General features: G+C 55.0%; 1 protein-coding gene across 4 annotated transcripts; it reads right to left on the bottom strand.

Annotated features, from left to right (window-relative positions):
• Positions 1–753: 753 nt before the first annotated feature.
• On the bottom strand, positions 754–25,118 carry ADCY6 (adenylate cyclase 6). Of its 4 annotated transcripts, XM_058558377.1 has the most exons (24): positions 24,823–25,118; positions 23,330–23,691; positions 23,097–23,227; positions 15,460–16,318; positions 11,693–11,842; positions 11,174–11,295; positions 10,969–11,080; positions 10,676–10,803; positions 9,998–10,156; positions 9,779–9,920; positions 9,552–9,680; positions 9,258–9,283; positions 8,872–9,019; positions 8,541–8,638; positions 8,276–8,363; positions 7,998–8,114; positions 7,556–7,714; positions 7,104–7,282; positions 6,140–6,175; positions 5,927–6,056; positions 5,345–5,608; positions 4,337–4,541; positions 3,408–3,532; positions 754–3,197 (listed from the first exon to the last, which is right to left on the bottom strand). In XM_058558377.1, the coding sequence occupies exons 4-24, from the start codon at positions 16,315–16,317 to the stop codon at positions 3,072–3,074; spliced, it is 3,501 nt and encodes a 1,166-aa protein (XP_058414360.1). In that variant the 5' UTR covers position 16,318; positions 23,097–23,227; positions 23,330–23,691; positions 24,823–25,118; the 3' UTR covers positions 754–3,071. The 4 variants fall into 4 exon arrangements, with proteins under 4 accessions (XP_058414360.1, XP_058414361.1, XP_058414362.1 ...); XM_058558378.1 differs by lacking the exon at positions 23,330–23,691; XM_058558379.1 differs by lacking the exons at positions 23,097–23,227; positions 23,330–23,691; positions 24,823–25,118 and adding an exon at positions 20,596–20,638.
• Positions 25,119–25,325: the final 207 nt, after the last annotated feature.

The following is a 25,325-nucleotide window of genomic DNA, read 5'->3' as shown; positions in this document are numbered from 1 at the left end:
TGGTTGCTGCCTCCCCAGCCCTCCAACCACCATCCACTGACAGTAGCCCTACCTCCTCATCACTACCCCTGCCCATTCTGCCCTGCAGCAGACTTGGGACCCCCTCCCCAACTCCAGCCTGGCGTGGCTGAATTTGAGACCCTCTCTCTCTGTTCCAGGTTTATGGATCACTCTATTCTCAATGACAGAACCTTTAGTCTATATTGAGCAGGATGTGTTTGCAGAACAAGATGGACTGTGGAAGGAGGACAAGAAAGGGGAAAGAGGGAGAAGGTGTCCTGGTTCCGATGGCTGACGATGGGAGGAGGGGATCAAGAAAGCAGAGTAAACAGATTGGACTGGAAGTCACTTGTGTGCACTGGAAGCCAGGGTGAGGGAAATTATTCCAGTGCCCAAATTCCTGCGAGATCAGGTGTGTGAGAGATTCTTGAAGGAGCCAGAACTTGGTGTTTGGTTTGGGAGGGGCCAGGGCACTGGAAAGACCACAACAGGGGGTCCTGACCTCATGTATGCAGGGGTCAGAGTAACAAATCCAGGAAGACACACACTGGTCCTCATGATGCTGAAGGGCCTAGAGTAGTCACGCTCTCTGAAGAAAACGCAGCTTCACCTTGGCAGGCAGAAAACCAGAGGAAGCCCTTTGACCACAGACAGGAGAGGTCCACAGAGCCCTAGAGAAGGAGGCCGCCTCCTACACCAGGCTCTGCCACTTCTGACCCAACCCGCAGCCCACAACAGCTGCTGAGAACAGGGAATTTTACAAAGAGTTTGATTTTATTGGTATTTAAATATATTAAATATTTCACTGAAATACAGGGTATACCACCCTCCCCCCCCACAGTGGTTACATTATAAAACCAAAGTCCATGGGCCTCCCACCCACTGACCCCCCACCAACAGTGAGGAAGGGGGCAATGGTAGCCCGAGGAAGGGCATGGCTGGCACTGTGGTGTGGGAAGCCAGGGTGTGGACAGGCCCCTCCCACCTGGCAAGAAGCAGAGATAAGTCACCCAAGACTGAGGTCTTCCCACTCTGGTCTCCTTACACCCTCACCCCCACCCCAGGGCTCCAAGCAGTCCCTTCCTACCCAGGGATATGGCTGGGGGAAGGGGAGTTGACTTTCTGTCTGGACCAGCTAGTCTTTTCCCCTTTTGCTGCCTTGGCTAATGAAGTGCCTGATGGCCCATTTGGTTGATGCATGAAGATCCCCCAAGGCAGGCAGTCTGAGCCAGAAACCAGGCATCTGCAAGGAGCTAGAGTCAGAAAGGGCATGAGGAAGGGCAAGAGTGCCACCTGCCCCCTCCGCTCCTCAAACCCAGCAACTCTGGAACCTTCTTTCCTCTGCTCTCTAATTGCCTCCAAGAGAAAGCGATCTTCAAGCAAAATTCAGGCTAATGCCTCTGGCTTAAATAGGTACAGACAGCGAAACCAAGGCACCAACTAATTCAGGCCAGAGGCAAAGGAGGTTGCAGGGAAAGGGATCTAAGGAAGGCAGGGATAAGAAAGGAATCTGGTGCCAACCTCCTTGCCGTCCTGCCAGCCCTTGCAGGCTTCACAGGGATTGGGGAGGCAGGAACATGCTAGACTCAGGCTGAGTTTCAGGTTCCCCTACCCCACCCCCTAGTACCAGTATCTGGGTCCTCAGAGGGATCCCATGCTACCCCAGTCCCAAAGCATACCACATCCTAGAACACCAGCTGGGGAGCCCAGGAAATTCCTGAGCCTCTGCCGACCAAACCCTAGACAGTTCAGGCTTGGTCCCTGCCCCAGGCAGGAAGTCAATCATGCTGCACACGTGGCCCCCACACAGCACTTTGGGATTTGGCACAAAAAGGACTCCTCTCCCCAGAGCCACTTTCCTCTTGCTTCCACACCCCATCCCACTTTTGTGCAACCTGGGCATCTCTCTCCATCCCTTGAAATCGGAAACCCTGCCTTATTCCCAGAAGACAGAGGCTCAAGGGAGAGAGGCAACCCAGGGTGGAGAGCTGAGGAGCAGGAGCCAAGGACACACAGACCCGCACACAAAGAGCGACATGCACGCACGTTACACAGACACACAGGCCATCCCAGTGCCATAGGCCTGGGAGGACAGGTTTGGGTTCAGGGTCACCTTCCACCTTGGCCCTTTTCAGTTTGACAGCAGAAAGGGCAGAGATGCTCCCCTTGCCAGCAGATGGCAAGAGAGCACTGGGGCAGAGTGACCTGATCCTGACCCTGTCGGGCCCTCAGATCAGAGTCTGGCACCATCCCACTCCCTGGCCAGCCTGCTCTCTTTGGCACCTGCAGGTGAACTTCCAGCTTCTGATCTTCTGACATCCCCACACACACGCTTGCTCTCGGGCTGGGCATCTTCACAGTACCAATGAAGCCAGATGCCCCTTTCCTTGGAACTGTGCAGGAACTGGGGCCAAATCTGAGCTGTCAGAAGTCCCTTTGTTCCCCTTTGGGGACAGATCATGGGACTAGGATTTGGCAAATGGAAATATTCCCCTGAAATATGGACAGAACTGGGTCCCCAGAGCACCTCCCTCCTTTGCCCTGTGTCTAGGAGGGAGATCTGGCTGGGGTGGGGGTACCCAGGACCAGTGCTGGGGATACAGGCAGAGCAAAGGCAAGCAGGGAATAGGCACTCCTCATGCCTGCCCCAGTCTTTGTACAAAATATTCCCAGGAAAAAGAGGGAAAGGAAGGGCCCAGCCCTAAGCCTGTTGCCCAGACAGACAGGAAAGGGTAGGCATGGCAAGCTGCCATTTTAATCTCTCAGGCAGGAGGGCTCCCGCTGCCTCTGCTGCTGCCCCCTCCCCTGCTCCCAAAAGCTGGAAGAAAGGAGACGGAACAGCCCTACCCCAATTAAAAAAGAAAGTCACTTGCATAATCCTCTTGGTATCCCCTCATTCACCAGCCTGAGGGCAGACGAGCATGGTCCAAGCATGGCCTGCTGGGGTGTCCCTTTTTGTGATCAGCAGGGTCTGGAGGCTCAGTGCCCCTGCCACAGCTCCACCCAGCGAGCACAGAGTCCTCTCAAATGCCCACCTTGGTCCCTTCAGCTGAATTGGTAGCTGGGTCCTGCTAACTGCTGGGGCCCCCATTGAGGAAGTAGGTGGTCATCTCCCCCTTGCCCTTCACCTTGACCACCCCTCGACACTCCAGCTGGTAGCCCTTGGCAGCTAGAACCTGGTACAGGTCCGTGGTCACCTGGGGGGTGGGAGGGGAGCCTGCTTAGCCTGGGGTCCTTCCTGCTACATCTGCAGGGGCCCAGGGGCTCTCTAGTCCTGCTAGCTTCCCTCCCTCAGCCCCACTCCACCAGCCACAGAACACTGCCACCCTGCCTCTGTCCTAGCTGACTGTAGAGAGGGACCTGCAGAAACCCGTACCCCTCCCAGCCTCTGCTCACATCCTCCTCACCTGGATTCGGTCAGGGACCCCCGTGCTGTCCATACGGCTAGAGACATTCACCGTGTTCCCCCAGATGTCATACTGCGGCTTCCGAGCCCCAATGACGCCTGCCACAACTGGGCCCATGTTCAGCCCTGGGTGAGGAGAGCAGCAAGAAACTGAGACTAGTGGATGTTCCAGGGGAAGCCTGGCACCTTAGAAGGACCCAGAGAAGAAAGTGGCAAAGGGACAAGTGTCCTGGTTGTAAAGAATGGAAGATCTGGGCATGTTGGCTGAGGAGCTCCCCTGAGTCAAGACAGCTCTGCTCCAACCATAGCTAATCGACCGAATGCTCCTCTGTGCCAGCCACCCTGTACGCGGTTTCCATTATTTTATCCTCTCAACAGCCCTAAAAGGTAGGTATCGTTATCCCCATTTTACAGATAAGGTAAGTGAAGCTTAGAGAAGTTAAGTGCCTTGCTACATAAGCCAGTAAGTGGATTCAGCCAGAATTCAAACCAGACAGTCTGACTCCAGAACCCACGCTATTAACCACTCCCATCCACCCGTCCATCTGAGAGGAAGTGCCTCTATCAGACTGGCCACAGACAGAGGCACAGGTACTGGAGTTTAGATAAACCTGGTTTTGAATCCCAGTCAGCCACTTACTAGTTGTTTGACCCAGAGTTATTTAATCTCTCTGAGAGTCAGCCTCTTTATCTGTAAAAGGGGATAATAATATGAGGATTAAAATGTGCTCAAAAATGTCTAGGACAATGCCTAGCATCTGGGCCCTCAGTAAATGATCTCTGTTCTTAATATCAGACGACATAGGAGGTGGAGGATAGGTAACCCCTCAGAGTCCGGATGGGGAAGCTATGATGCCATCCCCAGCCTGCTCCCTGAGCTTTCCCCAGAAACGCCCTGGGAAAACCTGCCAGGCAACCAGGCCCTCTCACCAATCTTCATCTGGAAATTGTTGAAGGAGTGCTCATTGATGTGCTTCATCTGCTCCATGAGCCGCATGGCATAGTCGGCGAGAGCAGTAATGTGGGAGCGGCCCACCTGATCATAGGTGCTGGCATTCAGCCCCGAGGCAGCCATGTAGGTGCTACCAATCGTCTTGATCTTCTCCAGCTGCCGGAAGCGCTCCTCGCTGATGATCTGAGCAGCACAAGAGACCTGGCTGTCAAGGCACAGAAGCCAAACCCACCATGCCCCATGCTCAACCTCGCCATGTCCTGGCCCCCCTGCCCACTTCCCTGTCCCAGCAGATCCCCTCCTTTAGTGAGTGAGCCCCACTTCCAGCTGCTGCTCTCAGTGCAGGACTGAGGAGCCAGGAAAACAGGCTTCTTTCACCCGGTAGCCATCAGAACACCAGGCCAGGACCTGAGCATACAGCTTCAGGTCAACTTCGATAGCTCACTCACAGAACCCAGACCACAGAAGGGACATTAGGCATCAATTATCCAACCCTCATCTTTTGGAAACTGACTCCCAGAGTGAGGAATTACCTTCCCTCCAGAACAGTGAATGGCCCATTCCTGACCTGGATGTTCAGGACACCTCCACACATTTTGCTTCCATTTTCTCTATTCAGCGGACCATCTTGCTTACTTGGCCTTATGGGGCTCTGTCCACAGACTACTGCCTTCTTCAGTGACATCCAACTGGTACCTATCCTGTCCTCTCCACAGATCCTCATGTTCTCCTTTGATCCCCAACGATGACCCTGCCCCCGCACGGGGTCCTCCTTGCTGCATCTGACATCTTCATGGGTCCCTGTCCCTGCCTCCACTGTGCCTACCCTTACCCCTACCCCTGACATCTCTGGGCCCCATCAAATCTCCCTTCTTCCTCCCAGTACCACCCACCCCCTCCAATCTGGACCTTCTCATCCAAAGTTCTCCCCACTCCCCTGGTTCCCCAGGCCCCCCACTGTCGGCACCAGCTAACTGGACAAGTACCTCATCAAAGTCAGCAATGATCTCGTTGAGCAGCCGCAAGCACTCGACGCCCTCATTGTTTGCCTCCAGCTCCACGTAGAACTCAGAGAAGTTGGCAATGGAGGCGAACATGACAGCCACACACTCACATGACTGGTAGTAGAGTTCATCGTTCCGGCGCTCCCGGGCCAGGAAGTGGGCAGCCACGTCCTTGGGCAGAATGTTATGCAGCAGCCGCCGATTGTATGCCTGGAGCTCCTCCATCTCCTCCTTCTCCCCTGTTGCCTGTAGACACCACACCCATCACCCATTGCCCAACATTCATAAGGGGTGGGTGCAGTAGCCAACGCCTGGAGATGGGCATCAGAGGGAATCACGTGGAAGAAGAAAGGCATGGAGAGATGAGGCCCAAAGAACAGGCAAAGAGATGAAGGGGGTGGAGACACAATGAGGCAGGAATAGGGGATGGTGACAGAGGAGACATGGAGGCAGGGTGGGCTTGGGACAGCCTGAGCCTTGGCCAGTTAACAAGATGCATTTCTGGCTTAGCCCAGGCTCTGCCCCCAGGATCCTCCCCCTCCCCCCAGAGGCCTACCCAGTCACCTGCAGTTTCCAGAGGAAGTCCAGGCGGGCAGTCGATTCCACCTGCTGGGCATGCAGATACAGCGCCAGTGCAAACACCAGCAGAATCACAGGGGTCATATATTTGAGTGCCACTCTCCCTGCAGCTGGGCTGAGGGTATGCAGAGGCATGCTCAGGGTCTGAAGGAGGCATCTGGCAGCCCTACCCTCTGCTGCCCCAGAGCCCTCACTCACCAGTCCAGCCCATCAAGGGTCTCATTGGAAGAAGCCCTAGCAAGAAGATACAAGAGACAAAGTCATTGGGTCTTCCTGGGTTACAGGGTGGGGGCATGGAAGGGGAGACAGAAACGGCACTTACTGAGCACATACCATAAATCAGGCATTGGGCCAGGACTTCTGCTTAATATTAACTCCATTAAGAGCAGAGGTTAAGAGAAGGTTCCACTCCTGGCTCCTCTACTTAACCAGTTATGTGACCTGGAACAAGTTGCTTAACTCTCTAAGCCTCCCTTTCCTCATCAATAAGAGGGATCAGATCTAAATAGCGCATGCGAAAGGCTTAACACCTGCCTGTGCCTGGCATGCAGTAAGCCTTCAACAAATGTTAGTGACCATAATCTCTACAACTACCTTGTGATATAGGTAGCACTGCCATTTACAGATGAGGAAACTAAGGCTCAGAGAAGTTAAACCTGTCCACGTTAATACAGCTAATGAACCACAGAGCAGGGACTCAAACCCAGCGGACTCCAGAGGCTTTTTCTACCACACTAAGCTCTGGTTGCCTATCACAAGGGGTGGGATTTTGCATACGAAAAGCCAGTGTGATATCCCAGGCAAAGCCCTCAAGCAGGAGTCAGAAGTTTTGGTTCCTAGCCAGGGCTCTGCCACCAAGCAGCTGTGTGACCTACAGGTGGTTAAGAGAGTGGATATGAAAGCCCCATGCAAATGTGAGAGAGAATTCTTTTTTTGTTTAATGTCTAGCCTAAAGACATAGGGATTTCCCAGGATTGGGGTTTCCTTGGGGTGACTGGGGTCATGTGCTGGGAGCTCCTCCACTGCCTCCTTTCCCCCCACAGGTGATGGGTGAGTGGTGGCATTCCAAAGGTACAAGGGGCCTGGGCACCAGAGAGGCTCACAGGGACCCAGCAGGGTCAGGAGGCTCCTGGGGGATTAAAGGGGCTGAGGATAAACTCACAAGCCATGGACGCCAAGCAGCAGGTCATAGTTGTCAAAGATGGTGGCTGGGGGACCCAGCAGAAGCAGCACCAAATAGATGAGCCCCAGGACAAAGATCATGGCCAACTTCCCGATGCTACTGATGTGCAGGAAGACAGAGCTGGCCAAGAGACTCAGCAGCATGTTCCCGACCAAGTACTGGGGGGCGATGGCAGAGGCAGTGTTGGGTGAAGGCAGAGGCCGCAGCGGCCCCCTGCCTGACCTAAGCTCCCCTCCGCACCCTCAACCCAAACCTCCTTCACCCTCCACAGCTAGCCCCACACCACATCAGGACCCCTGGCTGCTCCTAGAGTGGGCACTCTGGTGAGATCCTGGGTCCCCAGTCCCGTCACCAGGCATGGCACAGAGGGGTCAATAACTGGTCCTGATCGGGACCCCCCCGGCCACCCCGCCTGAGCACTGCTTGGACACCTCGGGGAAGCTGCAGGTGGGTGCGGTGCCCTCACACAGGGGAGCATCCAGGCCCAGAGAATAATTGAGCTGCTGCAGGTGGCAGGCAGTGATGTCAGCGGGTGTTAAATTCAGCATCCGGGCTGCGCAGGTCCGTATTGGGGTGTGGTTACAGGTGAACTGTAAAAGTTGGGGCAGGGGGTGTGTCAGGGTAACCATGGAGGGGAAGGGCACGAGGGCCATGCCCAGGTGCCTTATACCCCAGAGGCCAAGTTCTCCCTGAGAGATGACAGGAGGTGGGGAGAGCAAGGAGGAGGGGAAACCAGAGTTAACCTCACCCCCTCCTTTGGGATAACAGGCTCCCTGAGGGCAAGAAATGTGTCTTACTCCTCTCTGTACCGCCAGCACCCAGAGCAGTGCTTGGCACAGGGGAAGGGTGGAAGAATCCCCACTGGACTTTTACCATGCTGGCGATGGCGGAGGTGAACACAAGCAGTACTGAAAAGATGCCAACTGCGGTGCTGTGTGCCCGCGAGCGGACAATGCTGCGTGACAGCCGTTGCAGCGCCTTAGGGAAGAGCTGCAGGTAGGCGAGACACCAGGAGTTGGAGGCCGTGTCAGCCAAGGGGTAAAACCAACGAGGGATGGGGCCCAATGTGAGGGGCATGGCCTTCTCCACCCTCTCCCTGTGTGACCCCTCCCCACCTCGACCCAGCCTGCCCTGGAAGACCCCCTACATACAGAGCCACAGGAGTACACGGCACAGGTCAGCACAGTGATCAGCAACAGCAGGAAGATACTGGCATAGATCCCAAGCATCAGGGTTGAGCTGGGGCAGAAGAGGGCCAGGGAAAACATTACTCTGGAAGATCCGGGCACCCTTGTCCCACTCCCTAGATGGGCAGGATGCAGGCTCCAGGAACAGTGGGCTTGTGTGGGTGTTTAGAAAGGTTCTGGGAAGTGGTGGAGGGAAGAGAAGCCGAGGGAGAAGGGGCAGGGCTCTCACTGTGGGAAGATGAGGAGCTGGATGAAGCAGATGAAGCAGAAGACCAACAGGGCACAGGCCACGTAGGCTCCAAAGCGGGGGTCCACCTTCCGTGAGTACTGAAGAGAGAAGGCTGAGCTGGCACTGGGCCCTGCCCTGGGGCAGGCAGCGCACTACAGGGGCCTCGAGGCGGGGAAGCAGGTGCCCAATTGATATGAATGCCCACTGTGCCCTGTGGTCGCCTTCCCATTCCCCAAAAACCTCTCCTATTCCCTCACCTGTGCCTACACTTCCCTGCCTGGACCTCCCTCCTCCCCCAGCCCTTGTCTTTCTGCCCTTGCATCCCCCAAACCTTCTTTTCAAGGTCCTCTCTCTGGAAGGTGAGCAGGAACCGGCGCACATGGTCCTTGCGCAGCTGATCGATGCTGCGGGCATCAATGGCACGGCCCAGGAATTCATCTACCTCATCCTCGGGGTTCAGGGCGTCTTGGGCACCCCGGCTGAGGGCAGGGGACACGGCTTCACCAGGTGCATGAGCATTACCATGTGAGAGGCAATGAGAAGGGAAGGGCGAGGACAGCACCCAAAGGAGGGAGTGTGAGCCGGGTATGCTGCCCCTGCTCCCACACGACACATCTAAGGTCCAGGAAAGAGGGGGATCTCGGCTCCCTGCAGCCCTGTACCAGGGTGCAAGTGCCTTCTCCCAGCTCTTCCTCCCTCCTCAATAACCTGACTTACTTGTCTTTGCTGGAATCATCAATGCCCTGGAGAAAGGGACAGAGTGTGCGAGTGAGGTGAAGGGCAGATCACCTTCACCTCTACAATCCCTTCCCCATCCCCAACACTGTGCTGAGGGCTCCCCCCATATACTTGGGGGGCTTGGGACCCCTGGGATGAAATCATCCCTGCTACCCCCAATACCAGAAATCATACATGGAGATGGCAGCCACCACAAGGAAGACAGAAGAGGGAAGGTGGACACAGAGTGTTGAGAAGGTGAGGCCCCAGGTCCTGGTGCTGTGGGCCCCTCACCATCTGGCGGAAAGCCTTGGAGTCCTTGGTCCGGGAGAAGGCGCGGTCGGGCACCCAGCGTGGCATCAGCCCTTCCATGGAGTTGGCCCGCGTCCGCTGCAGCTTCGCCAGCATGGCCTTCTCCTCTTTCTGTGTGGGCAGCACAGCACAGGCTCAGAAGAGGGGCCCAGGGAAGGCCTCTGCCTGCTTCCCCCATTTGCCCTTCCCCCACCCCACCCTGGCCTGACCCGTTTCTGGCTGGCTCCCAGGATGAGGAAGGTCTCGATGTGCTGCTCCTTGAGGTATGCGTTGCGCTCGCCACCACGGCCAGGCTCCACCTCGTAGTCCCCGTTCAGGTACTGCAGCGTGGCCCGAGTGATATGGATGCGGCTGTGCGGGCACAGCAGGCTGAGACCTGGGCTCTCCCACCTTGCTCCCACCCCTCACAGCCTGGACCCCACACTCACCCAGCCCGGCCCCCAGCTTCCATGTGGTTGGCCAGAGTCACATCATTGGACCACACATCGAATTGCCATTTTCGTAGGCCAAGGACGCCGCAGTGCACACGCCCGCTGTGGATGCCCACACGCATATTCACGTTCACACCTGTCACCTCACGCACCAGCCTGGGAGGAAGTGGCTCCGGTTTAGCTCCTGGCACAGTCTTCCCCACTCCCAGCCTAGAGCCCAGGCCCTTAGCTCCCCTCGGAGCCAAGCAGGCAAGCATAGACCCAAATGCACAGCACAGGAGCACGGCCTTGGCTGGACATGGGCAGAAGGCTGCATGGGGCTCAAGGACAAATGTTTGAGAACTGTGTTCACCAGCAGAGGCCTGGCAGCATCTTGTGGAACTGAGCTGGGAGAGGGGCAGTCACTGTTCTCCCCTCAGGCCTGCTCAGCTGGCATTTTCTCTCCAGCGTAAATGTCCCCACCCTGGCTCTCCCTACCCTATCCCAGCTGGCTGAGTCTCAGGGACACATGGGCCTTTACACAGGCTGAAGAAAGATCCATTCCCCTCCCCAGTGATGGATCTTAAAGACAGAGAAGCGGCCAAGACTGAGGAAAACTCCTGAGGACACATCAAAGGGTAGGAGCAGGCAGGGGCACCCTCAGATCCATGAAGCCTGGGAGCGGGTGCTGCTTACGAGATGGCCTCTATCATGTCCACTCCCATCTCCACACAGCAGTGGGCGTGGTCTGCCCGGGCCTCTGGCAGCCCTGATACACAGTAGTAACAGTCCCCTAAGATCTTGATCCTCAGGCAGTGATTTTCCTAAAGGAGAAAGAGTTGGGGGAGAGTCATCTTTACTCTCTTGCCCACCCAGCCTGCCTGGCCCAGCACCCTCACTGCAGACTCGATCTGCCCCACCCCCCAGGCTGCCATGGTGAAGCTGGGCTCTCACTGGTCGGCCCCGCCCACAAACCCCAGCACCCTCACCGCAGCCAGCTTGTCAAAGCGGGCAAAGAGCTCATTCAGGGTCATGACCAGCTCCTGCGCAGTGCACTGGGAGGCCAGGCTGGTGAAGCCCTCAATGTCCGCAAACAGGATGCTGTGGATGACGACAGAAGATGGAAGGGCCACGTAGCCCTCAAAGACTCCCAGATACCCTACCCCTCCTGGTATCCTCCCACCTCCACCCTACCTAACATTGTCATGCTTCTGGATGTAGATCTTGTGGAACATCATGTCTTCTTTCTTTGTGTTGATGTCTTCTTTCATCTCCATGGCAACATGCTGGGGCAATACTGACAGCAGCAGCCGCTCCTAGACCAGTGGTTTCAACAGGGCACCACTACCTTCTTGGCCTCACATTTTAATCCCTCCTGGTCCCTCCACATTCCCAGAGCCCTCCCAGACCTCTCTGGAGAACTGAGCTTCCCTTCTGGACCATCCCCTGACCCTCCCCCATTAGACCCCTCAGCAGATATACATCCCAGCCTTCTCTGACCAGCCCCCATTCAACCCCTCAGATGTGCTCCCTTCTACTCCCTCTCACACTCTTGACAGGACAGGAACCCCAGGGTCATAGGGCCTCTGTGATGCACAATCAGGGGGAGCCATTCACACTTATTCCACGGAGTTACACGAGGCAGCAGATCCAATCTGCAAGTTATTAGGGGGTGAGGAGGGGGAAGGCCACGGTCAGGGAGAGCAGCCCCACCTGCTGCCGATTCTCATGCTGCAGGTGCAGCCGGGCCTGGATGTAACCGCGGGTCTCCTGAAAGGCCTGGCGCTGAGACACCTCAGCCGGGTAGTGTGTGCAGATGCCAATGACGTTGGTGCAGAGGAAGAGCATCATGTTGGCACCGAGCTGCAGGAGGGCAGCAGAGGCAGACGGGTGACCACCCCCACACACACACAGGCGCAACTAGCTAGGCTCTCTGGAGACGCACGCCTCTGGGGAGGAATCCAGGATCTGTGCCCTGCCTCTCCCCAAGCTGTCCCCTCGCCTGCAGTACATTTCCCCCATTCCCCACAGGACTACAGCTCCCTGCCTGGATCACTCCATGGCTAGAAATGAAATCTTTCCACAGCCCCTGGGAGCAGAAGCACCAGCCAGGACCAGGTAGGTGATGGGGCCCAGGCCCAGCACACTATGATTTCCTGCCCCACAAACACCACAAACAAAAGACAAATGCTGCTCCTTCTGCATGTGGTTCTCCTGACAGAACAATACCCAGGAGACCTGAGCTCTACACCCTCCTATGAGTGCCCAGGACAAGTCACCTCATCTCTCTGGGCCCGTTGCTTACCTGGAGAGGGAGAATAAGAAGATCTCTAAGGTCCCTCCCTGCCCTGACATAACTTAATATAATAATAATTACCATTATTATTATTACTGGAGCTTATTTGTTGGCTTTCTACAATGTGCCTAGATTCTTCAGGTGATCTTCTATACATTAACGAATGTATTTCTTACAACTCTGAAATAGGTAACACTTTTAAAGGTGAGGAACTCAGGCACAGAGAAGCTAAGTAACTTGCCCCAAACCACACACTTGGTAGTGACTGGTGTGGGACTGAGTCCAGGGCAATCACACTCCAAAGACTGAGTCTAACCTTACCGTACAGTACATTCCAGGTTTCCAAGATTCCTACTCACCCCACTCACCCAAGCTCTTGAGGCCCAGCCTCAGAGCCCAGGCTTGGGAGTCATCAATTCTATTGACAGAAAGAACCCTTCCTAACTGGGATGGGATGTCACCATGCCTGCCACCCCCAACGCTCGGCCCCACCAGTCCCCACGCCCTAGGACCCCGATCCTAGGATGCTCAGCCCTCAATCATCATCTGTAGCACTGACTGGAGAGCAAGTCTAAGGGAAGCCGGCCTCAGTGTTTCTGGAAATTCAGGGGTTAGCCTGGTACCTGTGGCTCCACCCCAGAGTTGGCTGGGGCAGGGCTCTGATTTTGGCAGAAGGGAGGGAAAGAGCACCAGCTAGAAGCCAGGAGTTCTGTGCTCCGCCTGGAACCAGAACTAGTCCCGCACACTTGGGCAGGTCACTTAATCTCTGGGACATCAGTTTCATTTTTCTTGGGTAAAAGAGAGGGGTGGGTCGGCTAACCCTCGAGCCATTTCCAGCTCTGATCCTCTAGGATTAGCCTCCTCCTTCCCTCCCCAGTCCAGGCCCCCCTCCCAACGGCAGGGGTGAAGAGAGGGGCACACTATCTCCCTCAGGGATTTCTAAGAATAGGCCCCAGTGGGGGAGAAGGGAAGGGGGAGCAAACCAGGCAACTTCCCTTCCTGGCCCCAGGAGCCCAAAAGGAAAATGTGAGTCATGTGGAGGGAAGGGGAAGGGGGACAAGAGACTGAAATAGATCTGTACACAGACCCCTATGCGACTGTGAGCACAAATGGATGCCAGGGCACTTCAGGAGACTCCAGGCTGGGCTGGGGTCGCTGGGTAAGACTGCTCCACGTGTCTGAATGAGTGGGTCAGAGGAGAAGGAAGGCTCCTTCCCATGAGTGTGAGCGGGAGTGGATCTGGGAAGGGGCTGCTCAAGGATCCTAGAAAGGAGGCCACAGCCCCACCCCATCCAGAAACCCACAGGACAACTGGGCAGAGGGAATCCTTCTCAGCTCAGAGAAGGGGTATGGGCAGCCCTGGCCCCAAGGACCGGCACAGGGGCAGGGGCGACTTTCTCCACTCGCCCCAAGAATGTGCCTGCCGAGACCCACTGGGTGAAGCAGCAACTGGGCACCCCTGGGGCGGCAGGAGATTGGCACAGTCCTGGCCTCTGTGGGGCTGTGCCTCCCCAATCAGGCCCTGGGCCTGGCTCTGGGCACCACGCCAGCTGAGAGCAGGGAAGAGATACCCACCCAACCCAGGACCAGCCAGAGAGGACGGGGGGGAAGGGAGGCACCACCTCGAAGCTCCTCCTTCCCCAGGAGGGCAGCCCCACTGCAAAGCCCAGCAGGATAGCTACCTTGGAGAGAAGCGAGGGGCTAGCAGGGGCAGAAGGACCCTGGCCCTTTAAGAGGTCTGACAGTAACCTGCGGGCACACGCTCCACAAACAATTGGACTATAAAGTTAATTTTGAAAAGGTACATTCTGTTCCGGAGCACAGGCTGGGCGGGGAAAGGCGTCATGCCAGAGCACCCAGCTTCTCACCCTGGGAGCCCCAGGCAACTTCCTCTTTGTGGGTGGGGCTAGGGTGGGCTACAGGTCACAAGCCCTGGCCAAGGCAGAGGCTGGCTCCCTCAAACCTTGAGCAAGACAGGACAGCACCCTCTAAATCAGGGTACCAACGAGGGATCATGAGGTGCATTGGTTGTGGGGCTCCACCTATGTGGCAGCCCCTGAAGGATCAGCTGGGCAGACACCCTGGTCTCTGCTCCCTGGTCAGGGGGATGACATGAGATGGCAGACTCCACTGCTCATGTCTCTCTGCAAGGGACTTCCTGGGAGCCCCTTTACTGGGTACCATCCCCTACAGCACCCCCACACCTCCCTGCCCCCAGGTAAGAACGCTGCCCTGTCAGGTTCTACTCCACTCTGGGAGAGGGTGGGGCCCGACCAGCAACATCATGAGGTAGATACTATTTTTATCCCAGTTTACAGACTGGGAAACTAAGGCTGGGAGAGGTAAGGTTAGTTGTCTAATATCTCACAGAGAACAGTGCAGCCATTGAATAACTAGGTCTGCCTGCAGCCAAGCCTCTATTTCTCACTGGACACCATCAGTCAAGCCCCACCTCACACACCACTCAGAACCTAGAGGCAGCAGCCGGCAGGGGCAGAGAACCTCAAGACAGGGCCACCAGACCCCTGGTGCCCAGTGGGAAGAGGGCACAATGAGATCAGACCCTAATGCCCATCTCTTCTACAGTCCAACCACATCCAAACCACTCCTAGCCCAGGAGAGAACTGACCCCACTCATCGCCTTCCCTGTCCTCTCAGAGATGGCTTGGTCCAGGACAGAGGCAACTCCTCCCTTGCTAACTCCATCCAAAACCTGCTCCATCCCTCCAGATCACCACCTAGAGCTGCTTTTCAGGGATGGCACCAGGGCCTGAGTCTCAGGTGTCAAGCTGGGGCCAGAGATGCCAAGGCCTGGACACAGCCTACACTGCTCTCCACCTCACCTCCATCCTGGGTCTAAACATCGCATTCCCACCTCCAGCCCCACATTATGTCTCTACAGCTACACTATTTCAAGGGCCTCAGACTGTGAGAGCCGCAGACTGTGGCCCATGGTGACAGAGTACATACTTGGGTCCTGGAGCCCTCTCTCTCCTCAGCAGTGCCCTCTGCCCCAGAATGGAGGTCGACCCCTGGAACTTGGCTTCCCATCACTTGCCCCTCCTCCAAGATATAGCCAGACATCCCTGTACGCAGCATCTACCCATGACCCACCCACCCTCGATTACCAGGCCTCTCTCATTCCTGGCCTGGTACCCCCATGCCTGCCTCGCTGACCACCCACCTGCTTCCAGAGGAAGGCATCACCACGATTGAGTTGCCAGGCCAAGATCAAATGCAGGGTGGAGAGGCCCAAGCCGCTGAAGACAGCTGCCCGCATGCGGATGGGTAGGAGCGTATAGGTGATGTAGACAAAGAACACGGGGCACCAGAGGCCTACAGAGGGGCTGTGGGGGTTGGCTGCCAGGGCACCCCCGACCTGCACAGCCGCCAGGATGCCTAGCACCACGTAGCTCACCACCCACATGGAGTCCTGGTGGAAGCTGTGTCGGTTACACACCACCATGAGCGCCACGAAGAGGGCAGCGGCACAGGCTAGCAGGGCCACGTAGGCAGGCTGAGGATGGGCAGGCGCGGCATGGAAGGTCAACAGCACGGCCGTGAGCAGCACGAGCACCGCCATCAGCAGCGTCAGGCTGCTCTGGTTCATCTGAAAGAAGTACCGCTGGTACAGGCGCTCCAGCTTTGCTGAGCGGAACTGCTTCGACTGGAACACCTGCGCCAGACGGCGCCAGCAGGATCTCCTGCTCCTGGGGGCCACGCTGGGCACCACGCTGGGCACCACCTCAGCCGCCACAGCCTCAGTGTCCTCAAAGCCCAGGGCCACGGCCCGCAGCCCCAGCTCCTTGCCCTTGCCTGGGCCACCCCTCCGGATGAAGGCCTCATCCTGCCAGGGGCACCGAGGGGGAGCTGCAGGGGTGGGGCTGGGTGGCTGTGCATCCTGGAGGCAGCTCATATAGCGGGGTGTGCAGAAACCAGTGGTCCGAGTCCCACGGCGTGGACGCTTCTGCCCATTGCGTTCACCCCAGGCTGTTTTCCGTTCATCCACTTTGGGGACCAGGAGGCCACTAAACCACGACATGCTGCAGGAGGAAAGGAATGAGATGGTATTAATACCACCATCATGGCCCGACACTACCAGTAGCTGTCATTAACTGAGCATTCCCATTGCCACGCTTCAGACACACCATCTTCACACAATGACTCTGAGAAAGACGATGGTATCCCCACTCAACAAGGGAGAAAACCGAGGCCCAAGGAGGTGAAGTAACCCGCCCAAGACCAAGCAGCCACATAAGTATGAGAACCAAGATTCTAACCCGGATCCGTCTAACTCCCAAGCAGTATACTTACACCTCGCCTCTTCCCTAAAAGGCACTGATTTCTCGGTGGTTACAAACTCAAGTGCCTGCGTCAATGAGCAAAGCTACCCATGGTTCTGGAGAGGGAGTCACACCCTGAGCACGGGGACAAGCACCACCCACACCAGTGGACTGTTGCCACTGGCGTCCCAGTGGAGACTGATGTGATTTTTCAACAGAAGCCGAAAAAAAAAGACGTAGATTTTAACGCCACATCTCCTGATTTTTTAAACATTGGCAAGTAATTCACATCCTTCAACACTGCAAGCCAAATAAATCACATCTATGGAATGAATTCAGCCTGTGAGCTGCCAATTGGTGACCTCTATACAAAAGGGAATCTCTTTCCACATCCTTCCCCATCTTCCCCAAACACACACACTCACACACTATGCACACTTCAACAAGCTAAATTCAACTTCTCCTCAGGTCACAGCTTCACTGTAACTTCCTCAGGGAAGATGTTCCAGCTCCCCGACCCAGACTAAGTTTGGAGCCATTTACCCTCCATACGTTTCCTCCATAGTACTTATTCCAATTATAATTAAATTGTCCCTATTTAATGTGTGTTTCCACCCCCTGACTATAAATTTTGTGAGGCACCAATACTGAGCCTGGCTCATAGCAGGGACTCGATAAACATGTTAAAAAGATAGAAGAAAAGAAAGCTCAAGAGGATTGGTAGAGAGCAGCTAACGTGAAATAATAACTAATAATGATAATCCTACGATTCTTCCTCTTTCTCACTGCACTCTGGCCCTCTTAGCCTCTTTGCTGTTCCCCAATGCACCACACATAGGCCAGCCTGGGATCTTGGTGCCTGCTGTTCCCTCTGCCTGGAACAAGACCTCCTCCAGGTCACAGCTCAAATGTCCCCTTATCAGTGAGCTTTCCCTGGCCACTCTATTAAAATAGCAACCCCCTTCCGGGAGCTCCCTATCTCTCTTCCCAGCTTTATGCTTTATTTTTCTCCACGGCTCTTATCAGCAGCTGCCATTCCATTTATTTTTCTTATTTGTTCATTGTCTGTCTCTCCAAACTGGAATGTCAACTTCATGAGGGCAAGGGTTTGGCTCTGTTTTGCTCACTGCTCTGTCTGCAGCACCACGTAGGGTCTAAATAAATGCTCATTGAGTGGATGGGTGGGTGGCTGGATGGATAATACTCCCATGCACTTTCCCTGTGCTTGAAACTTTTCAAGGTCCTTTCACATGCCTAATTCCATCTGATCTTCACCAAAATACTGGTTCTGTGGCCACCTGGGGCACAGGACAGATTTGACAGAAGGAAAAACAGAACTGAGGTCCACAGCAGTTTTATATGGCTGGTGCAAGTTATAGAAATGAGGAGTAATCCGATCGGCCCCAGAGCTCAGGTCTCCTGGAGGGCGGTGTCCCGAACTGGTGTGAGAGGACCCCATGACAACAATCTCAATGCAGCTCTCCTAGTTGAGCCCACCTCAGGAGAAGGTGAAGATGAGAGCACTGTCATCCATGGATGCCTGAGTCCCCACAGGGCCACACTCCTCCACACCCACAGGGCACCCTGAGGGACTCCTGTGCTTAAACCTGCAGAGCTAGCAGCACTGACATTTGTACTCACCAGGGGACAGGGGGCGAGTACCCAGTGCTTGCCTCAGGTGGCCACATGACCAGACATTCAAGCCAGACAAGCGGTGCTCCAAGGAGACACCCAGGGGCCCACAAAGCAGAAGGCACACTGGGGAGCTCTCTGCCCACCGGAAACCCCCATCCCTGGTTCCCCCTCAACCAAGTTCCCTCGGCATCCCTTCTCCTAGACCCCACTGACCGGCATGCCCTCCAACCCCTTAACATCACCAACTGCATCATCTGGAGGGACGGACCAGAAATCTAAGACTTCTGGTCAGGCTGGCATTTGGAAAAGGTCACCAAAGAAAGCCTGGCTCTTCAAAACACTTCATTAGAAGTATGATCTTTGGAGTGAGACCAGGTTTCAAACCATACTGTGATTATTTGCTAGCTTCACAGTCTTGGACAAGTCACTTAACCTTCCTTGTCACTTTCCTCTTCTGTAAAACGGGAATAGTTGTGAGGAAAGACTCTAACAGTACTTGTCACATAGTACACACTCAATAAATATTAGTTCTTCTCCCACCCTATACCACTTTGAACCCAAAACTCGGCCCACGTCCAAGAGATGGGAAGACAAGAAAGTCATGAGCAAGAACACACATCTCTCCAGCCAGTCAGACGCCTGCTTCTATCAGTTCCTGTGTCCTCGGCTGTCAGTCCCCACAGCTGCTGAAGACAGAGCCCAGAGTGAGCAGGTTTCCCACCCCCTACCCATGACATTTTGCTTCAGCCTCCTCCCACTCGCCGGTCCCCTGACCTGTTCTTATTCCCCCACCCCCACTGGCCCAGACCTCTGTTCCCAAAGGGCCTGTTTCTGGCCATGTTCCCAGCCCCCTGGAAGCACATCCTAGCATCTGGCTCATACTCACAGAGGAAGGGGCAGACCCTGTCCAGGGGAACACATGACCCTCCCAAGAACACTCTGACCCCACAAGGGGATAGCTTCAGAGGCCTGTAATTGTCCAACCAACTGTAACCATCCCACCCTGGGCTCCACTCCAGGCACTGCCCATCTTGGAGAACTCACCAGGCTTCCAGCACTCCTGGCACCCCATGCCAGGCTGGAATGGCAGGGAACAGGGGAGGGCACTGTTCAAAGCCACAAAACTTCCCTATATGGTCCCCCAACCCTCCTCGTCCAGGAACCCATCACTGTGAACCACAAACCACCTCCTTCTTTCCCAGAGACAGGCTCCTGAGCCTGTGCCTCCAACCTCCTCCTCCCCTGGGTCCTGGACTCTTCGCTCTCTCTCACAGACCTGCTGTTCCAGGCACCACTGGCTCCCACAGCCGGAGCCATGTCCATTCAGCCCAGCAGACTGAAGCCCAGTGCCTCCCAGACCTCAAGTCCCTCCCAAACCCTGATCCTCCAGCCTGAGACCCAGAGTCTGAAGCAGGCCCAGGCTCAGCCCCAAGGATGGCTCTGCCTGCTGCTTCCCTCAAACCCTCTTCCTGGCCACCTCCCATCTGTCCTGTCCCCAGGGCCCCTCTGCTCCTGCCCTCCTTGGCAAAAGGAGGCTCCAGGGGACTTGAAATGACTTCAGAAAGTTCATGGCAGAAGGCACTGCCCAGGCAGGGCCCTTCAGTGCCAGCACCGCCCACCGTGCTGGGACGTGGGCCTCAATTCCAGGCCTTCCCAGATGTAGAGGAGCCTCCCCAGGGCCTGTGTCTGAAGGTCCAGCGCAGCCTTCTCCTCTCTTTCCCAGCCCTTGGTCTCCCTAAAGACCGCAGAGGGCTCTCACCTCCACCCCCAACCATACAACCCCAACGGTGTTCCTCCAACTCACAGGGGTACTCAGGAAAGGGGAGAGTATGGGAAAGGGGTCCCCACGGCCTGATTCCACTTCTAGCTTTGCAGTCAGGCCCTAGAGCCCGTTCTGAATAAAGTCTGCTCCCCCTGCCCACCTTGCAGCGGCCCTGATACCACCCCTTTCACTCTCAAGGTCTGGGGTGAGGGGAAGGGGCATCCTGCAGGCAGCGGGCATACCCCGCACCCTGCCCAGGCTGCCTCCCTCTCCCCTAAACACAATCACACTCTACCCCAAACTCGGAGCCTCACCCCACAGCCCCGCTGCAAAACCTCAGGACAGCCCCTCCTCCAGTGCATGCCTTTCCCCTCGTCGAAGCCAGCCGGGAACTCGCTTCGGGTGGAGGAAGGGAGGCAGGCGGGAGGCAGGGAGCGAGGGTGGGGAGCCTCGAGCCCGGACCCAGGAGTCCTCGAGCCCCCATCTCCTCCCAGACCTGCCAGCCCCAGCGGCAACACGCTCCCCCCAACACTACCGACACCACCCATCCCTGGCTCCGCGCCCCCACCAAAGAACTCCCGGGGGCCGTGCAGGAGTCTTCCAGCCTCACCGCCACCCGAGCGCCCCGGCGCCGTCTCACCTGCCGCCCGGGGTCCGCGCCTCCCCCGGGCCCCCGCCCCGCCGCCCCCGCGGGCTCCGGCCGGCCGGCCGGCCGTCCCGCGGTCCTGCTCGGTGCCCGCGCGTCCCGGCCGTCCCTCCCGCCGTCCGCAGTCCGCCCGGCCCTCGCCCCCTCCCTGTTGTCCAGCGCAGCCGCCCTCTACCCCGGATCCAGAAGTCCCCTCCCCGCCAGCTCCCGGACTCCCCGCCTTAAAGGCACAAGCTCCTTTTGTCTAGGTACCCCCTCCCCTCCCCAGACGCCGGGCCGAGTGGCCCACTCCCCCTCCGAGCAACAGGGTAGGGGTGAGGGAGACCAAAGAATGGGACCCCTCCCTCCGCGCGCCCCCTCCTCTCCTCCGGCCGCTCCCTCCCCCAGTCTTGGGAAAACAAGCGGCTACTGTTCTGGGATCAAGACCCGGGGTGGGGGTGGGGGGGCGGCCGTCCAGCTCCCCCTTCCCGCCCCCCTCGTGCTGCATCCTCCAGCATTCTACTCCCACCCTCTCCCCAGGGGTCTCCAAGCGCTCGGCAAACCCACCCTCTCGCGGCGATTCCCCCCCAGCCCCGCAAGCGGAGGGTCGGCTTCCTTCCTGTTGGGGTCCCCTAGGGCTGAACCGGTGACCAGCGCCCACTCCTCACCCCTCCGTTCTTCCCTCTCCCAGCCCCCACCCCGCCATTCCCGCCCTGCCTGCCACGGCCGTGCTCCCTCCCGCGGGAACTCTGTTTAATAATTAATTAAGATTTCATTCCACAAGGCGCCAGGTGTGTGCGGCCTGCTTCCCCGCACACCACTTTTTTCCTCCTCCCCCAACCCAGTGGGGCACGGCCCGACGCGACGCGACGGGAACCTGCTGCACCCAGAGCCCAGAGGGAAGGGGCACTCTCCACGCTGCTCACTGACCCCACGCTCTCTGGGGAGCCCCTCCCCTGCACCTGCCAACGTGCCGAGCCCGTCCCCTGGCACCTCTTACCCAAAGGGTTGATTGTGCTTCCCTGCTGAGGGAGGGGGGTGGAGGGGGGGCGTGCATTGCTCAGTGCACGTAATGAGAAATTGTTTGAGACTTTTATTTATTTCCCACGTTTTCAAGCACGGAGCAGCAGCCCAAGTTACCTGGGTGATGGGAAAATCACGTGGAAGCTGCTTTAACCCTTTGAGGGTTAGAAAGATGGCGTAGCCAGAAAGGGGTAGAGGGTTAATTCCCAGGATGTAGGTGAGTCTCACTTTAGAGGAGGTGCCAGTCCAGAGCTGGGAAGAGGGCAGCTTGCCTGGCTTCCCATGGAGGCCGGCTCCTGGTTCCCTCGACCAGACCTGTAGCTCCTCCTTCCTTTGGCAGCCCCTTCCTCACCCAAGGTCCCACAACCTAGCCATCTGAAGCTGCTCCCTCCTCAGACTCAGTTCTCCCTACGTTCTTGTTCCTCAAGGCCCAACTCTTGTCCACACCAAATTCCAACTGGGATTCCTAAACCCAGGACAGAGCTTGAGGCAAGGAAGAAAGAATTAGGAAAATCTGTTTCCATCATTTATTGGGCATCTATAATTGCAAACGATATACCTCAGATGAATCATCACTTCCTCTCTTGGAGCCTCATCTATAAAATGGGGATAAAACTACCTGCCTTGTCTTTCTTCCAGAATTTTGAGGATCAGCAAGAAAAATGTTGGTTACAATGTTTGAAAATGGGAAATGAAAAAGAGAAAGGGATAGTTTATTCTGCCACGTACGATCCTCAGGTGTGCACGCCTGGCCTGGCATTTGACCTTCACCTGACTTCTCCCTTCAAGTAGCCAATATTCTCACCACTATCAAAATTTCCTCGACAACCTGAATCTGGTATCTGCCACTTACTTCTTAGAATAATATATTTATGGGCCATATGGGGAAAATGCAAAAGACAATTGAAAAAAAGAAATGTGTGCATTATGAAATTTTATGTTTTGGAATGGAAGGCTTTGTCCTTTGTTTTATTTTGGAATGAAAAAAAAATGTGGACGCCGACCAAATTGGAGAAACATGCTAGGGGTCGGTCTCTGGATGTTTAAGTCACACTGGCCTCCTCTACCCTAGTGTATAGCTAGTGTGTTAGTCTGGCCTCCTGAATTCCATTTCCAGTTCCTGGAGGGCAAGGCCACCACCAGCACCTTTCTTTGATCCCCACCACCAGCATCTTACACAGAGGATCTATTTCTAGCACTATAGACTGTTGGGGCCTTAAAAATGATTCCAGTCCCTTATTTCCTAGATAGGAAACGTGAGCTAGTGCTAGGCACATGGGAAATACTCAATCATTGGATTTATAATTTATAGGATATTAGAGTGGGAAGAGGTCTTAAAGATTACCTAACTCAGCTGCTATCCTTTTAGTAATTATAATAGGAAGCACTTATATAGCATTTACTATATGCCAAGTATTCTTCTAAGCCCTTGACATAAAATAACTCATTTAATCCTCATAATGACTACATGATGCTGTTATTATCATGCTCACCTTGGAGATGGGAAAAGTGAGGCCCAGAGAGTTTCAATAATCTCCTCAAGGTCAGAAAGTGGTAGGTCCGGGTTCTGAGCACTTGCAGTCTGGCTTCAGAGTCTGTGTTTGTAACCACCGTGCTACATTGACTGCAGAAAACCAAGAGATAGGAAGTGAGATGGGAAGTGACTTGCCCACAGTCACACAGCTGGTTGGTGACAGCAGTAGGACCAGAATCCATAGCCACTGACCCCAATTCACTGCTCTTTCCACTCTGCCTCACTATGATTACGTCCATATACGTCATAGACGTGAATTGTGCCAGTGGTGTCTGAGGTTTCCTCGGAAGCACAGACATTCTTCTGCTGGTGGGTGGGCTTCGTCCCCATTTGGCTGTGGGGAGTGCACTGAAGGATGGGGACAGTGGGCCCTTGATCTCTAGTTTCATGATCCAAAAAGTGTGAGAACCTCTGCTACTGACCACCTGCAAAAGGCCAGGGACTCCTCCTTCGACCGGCAGGTTAGAGTCTTTGCCTTCCACCAACCCCGTCTGGAGCATTGTATGTGCAGGACGAATTGCAGTCAAATCATCTCTCTCTGAAGTGCACCAAGGCTGTGTAAAAGAGCTTGCAGGTGAGTATCTTGGTAGGAAACCGAGTCTCTAAGACAGTGGTTCTCAGACTTACTCTGAGTGCCTAGAAGAAATGGTATTCTTAGCAGAATATGATGAAATATTAATATATCAAAATAACTAAATACATAATTTTGTGCTATGCCAGATCTAGTAGAGCCTAGAATCATCAGCACCAAAGTTTTAGAAAAAAATATTGGAAAAACCTTAAAACTGAGAAAATTCTATTAATTTTTTTTTCTTTGAACTGGGACAAGACGGCTATTCCTCAGTTTCATGGCAGAACACCTTGATCCAGCTTATGGACACCAGCCCTGCTGAGCCTAGTCTGAGAACCACTACAATAAGTGAAATATTCAGAAAGGACCTCCTTATCCCAGGGTGGAAAATAAACAGCAAGTCAGGGAGCAACTGGAAGGTTTTAACCCTGACAAAGAGAAGGGAAAAAAAAAGAGAGGCAGCTGGCATGAACTGTTTCTGTTTCTCCAAGTCCAGCTTGATCTCAATGACCTCGGTTTCTCTAATACAGACCACAGTCACAGAGTGATACATTCTCAACCTCTCATTTTCAGGAAGAGGAAATTCCTACAAGGAGAGTGTATTATATGTAAATGCAAGTTCCATGTAGCCATAAGTGTATCTGGACAACACTCTATAAATATCCAGTGTTGAAAATGCCCCGTAACGTAACTAATGGATGGGCTGGAGTCCCATGACCCTTCCCTGGGTTGTCTGGGAAACAGCTAAGCGGGCTTCTCCCTACTCCCTTTTAGAAAGCAAGGATTCCTTTTACAGTGCAAATAACCATTCCCTAACTTTTCTGTCTTAAAGATAAGGTTTCTACACATTACATTTTCTAAAAATAAGAAAGATGTGTAAAGAAAACCCACATTCATTCAATCCAGCAAATATACCCTGTCCACTTCACCATCCGGAACATGACTGCTGCTACCACCACCATCCCAGAGACTCTTGGCCTCCCCTAGGTCGCAGGATTGGAGGCGGCCTTGGCCATCACCGGTCCCTCAACCACTACCACCCACGGAAATGGAATGATTGACTATAAACTCCAGAAGGATACAAACTTCCCTTCCCCATTCCGTACCTCCTTACCATTCATTCATTCATCCATTCTTTCCACAAGTATTTATGAAGTGCCTACTGTGGCCAGGTACTGTTCAGTTAATAGATGCTGGGGCTACAGTAACTGAACTCAGCAGACTGAGTCCCTATTCTAGTGGGAGGAGACAAGAAACAAGTGAAAAGATGAAAAGATAGTTGATGGTGATAAGTGCTATGGCGACCATTAGAAACAGGGAAGGATAGGAAGTGACTGGGGAGAAATCTAGTTGGGTTATGGAGAGGCCTCTCTGAGGAAGTGACGTTCACATTGAGACCTGAATGACAAGGAATCAGCCATGCAAAGAATCTGGGTAAAGAGCATTCCAGGCAGAGGGGACAGCTAATGCAAAAGTCCTAAGGCAATAGCAAGCTCGCTGTGTTCAAGAAACAGAAAGAAAGTCAGTGAGGCTGAAGCCCAGTGTGTCGGAGGGAAAAAGTACACAATGAGGTCAGAGAGGGAGGCGTGCCCTGGCTGGTGTGGGAGCTCATAGGCC

The sequence above is a fragment of the Diceros bicornis genome, chromosome 17 (genome assembly GCF_020826845.1).
Source record: "Diceros bicornis minor isolate mBicDic1 chromosome 17, mDicBic1.mat.cur, whole genome shotgun sequence".
In the NCBI taxonomy this organism is placed as follows: Eukaryota; Metazoa; Chordata; class Mammalia; order Perissodactyla; family Rhinocerotidae; genus Diceros; species Diceros bicornis.
This window is presented reverse-complemented; position numbering and strand designations above follow the sequence as displayed.

Bases quoted from the DNA above. Each gene is read 5' to 3' on its own strand.
- ADCY6 (XM_058558377.1), bottom strand. From the start codon at position 16,317: ATGTCGTGGTTTAGTGGCCTCCTGGTCCCCAAAGTGGATGAACGGAAA. The intron at 9,921-9,997 runs GTGAGTGTGGGG...GTGCCCGCACAG, and splicing joins GAAGCTGGGGGCCGGGCTGG to CCGCATCCATATCACTCGGG. The intron at 3,198-3,407 runs GTGAGGAGGATG...CCCACCCCCCAG, and splicing joins GGGTCCCTGACCGAATCCAG to GTGACCACGGACCTGTACCA.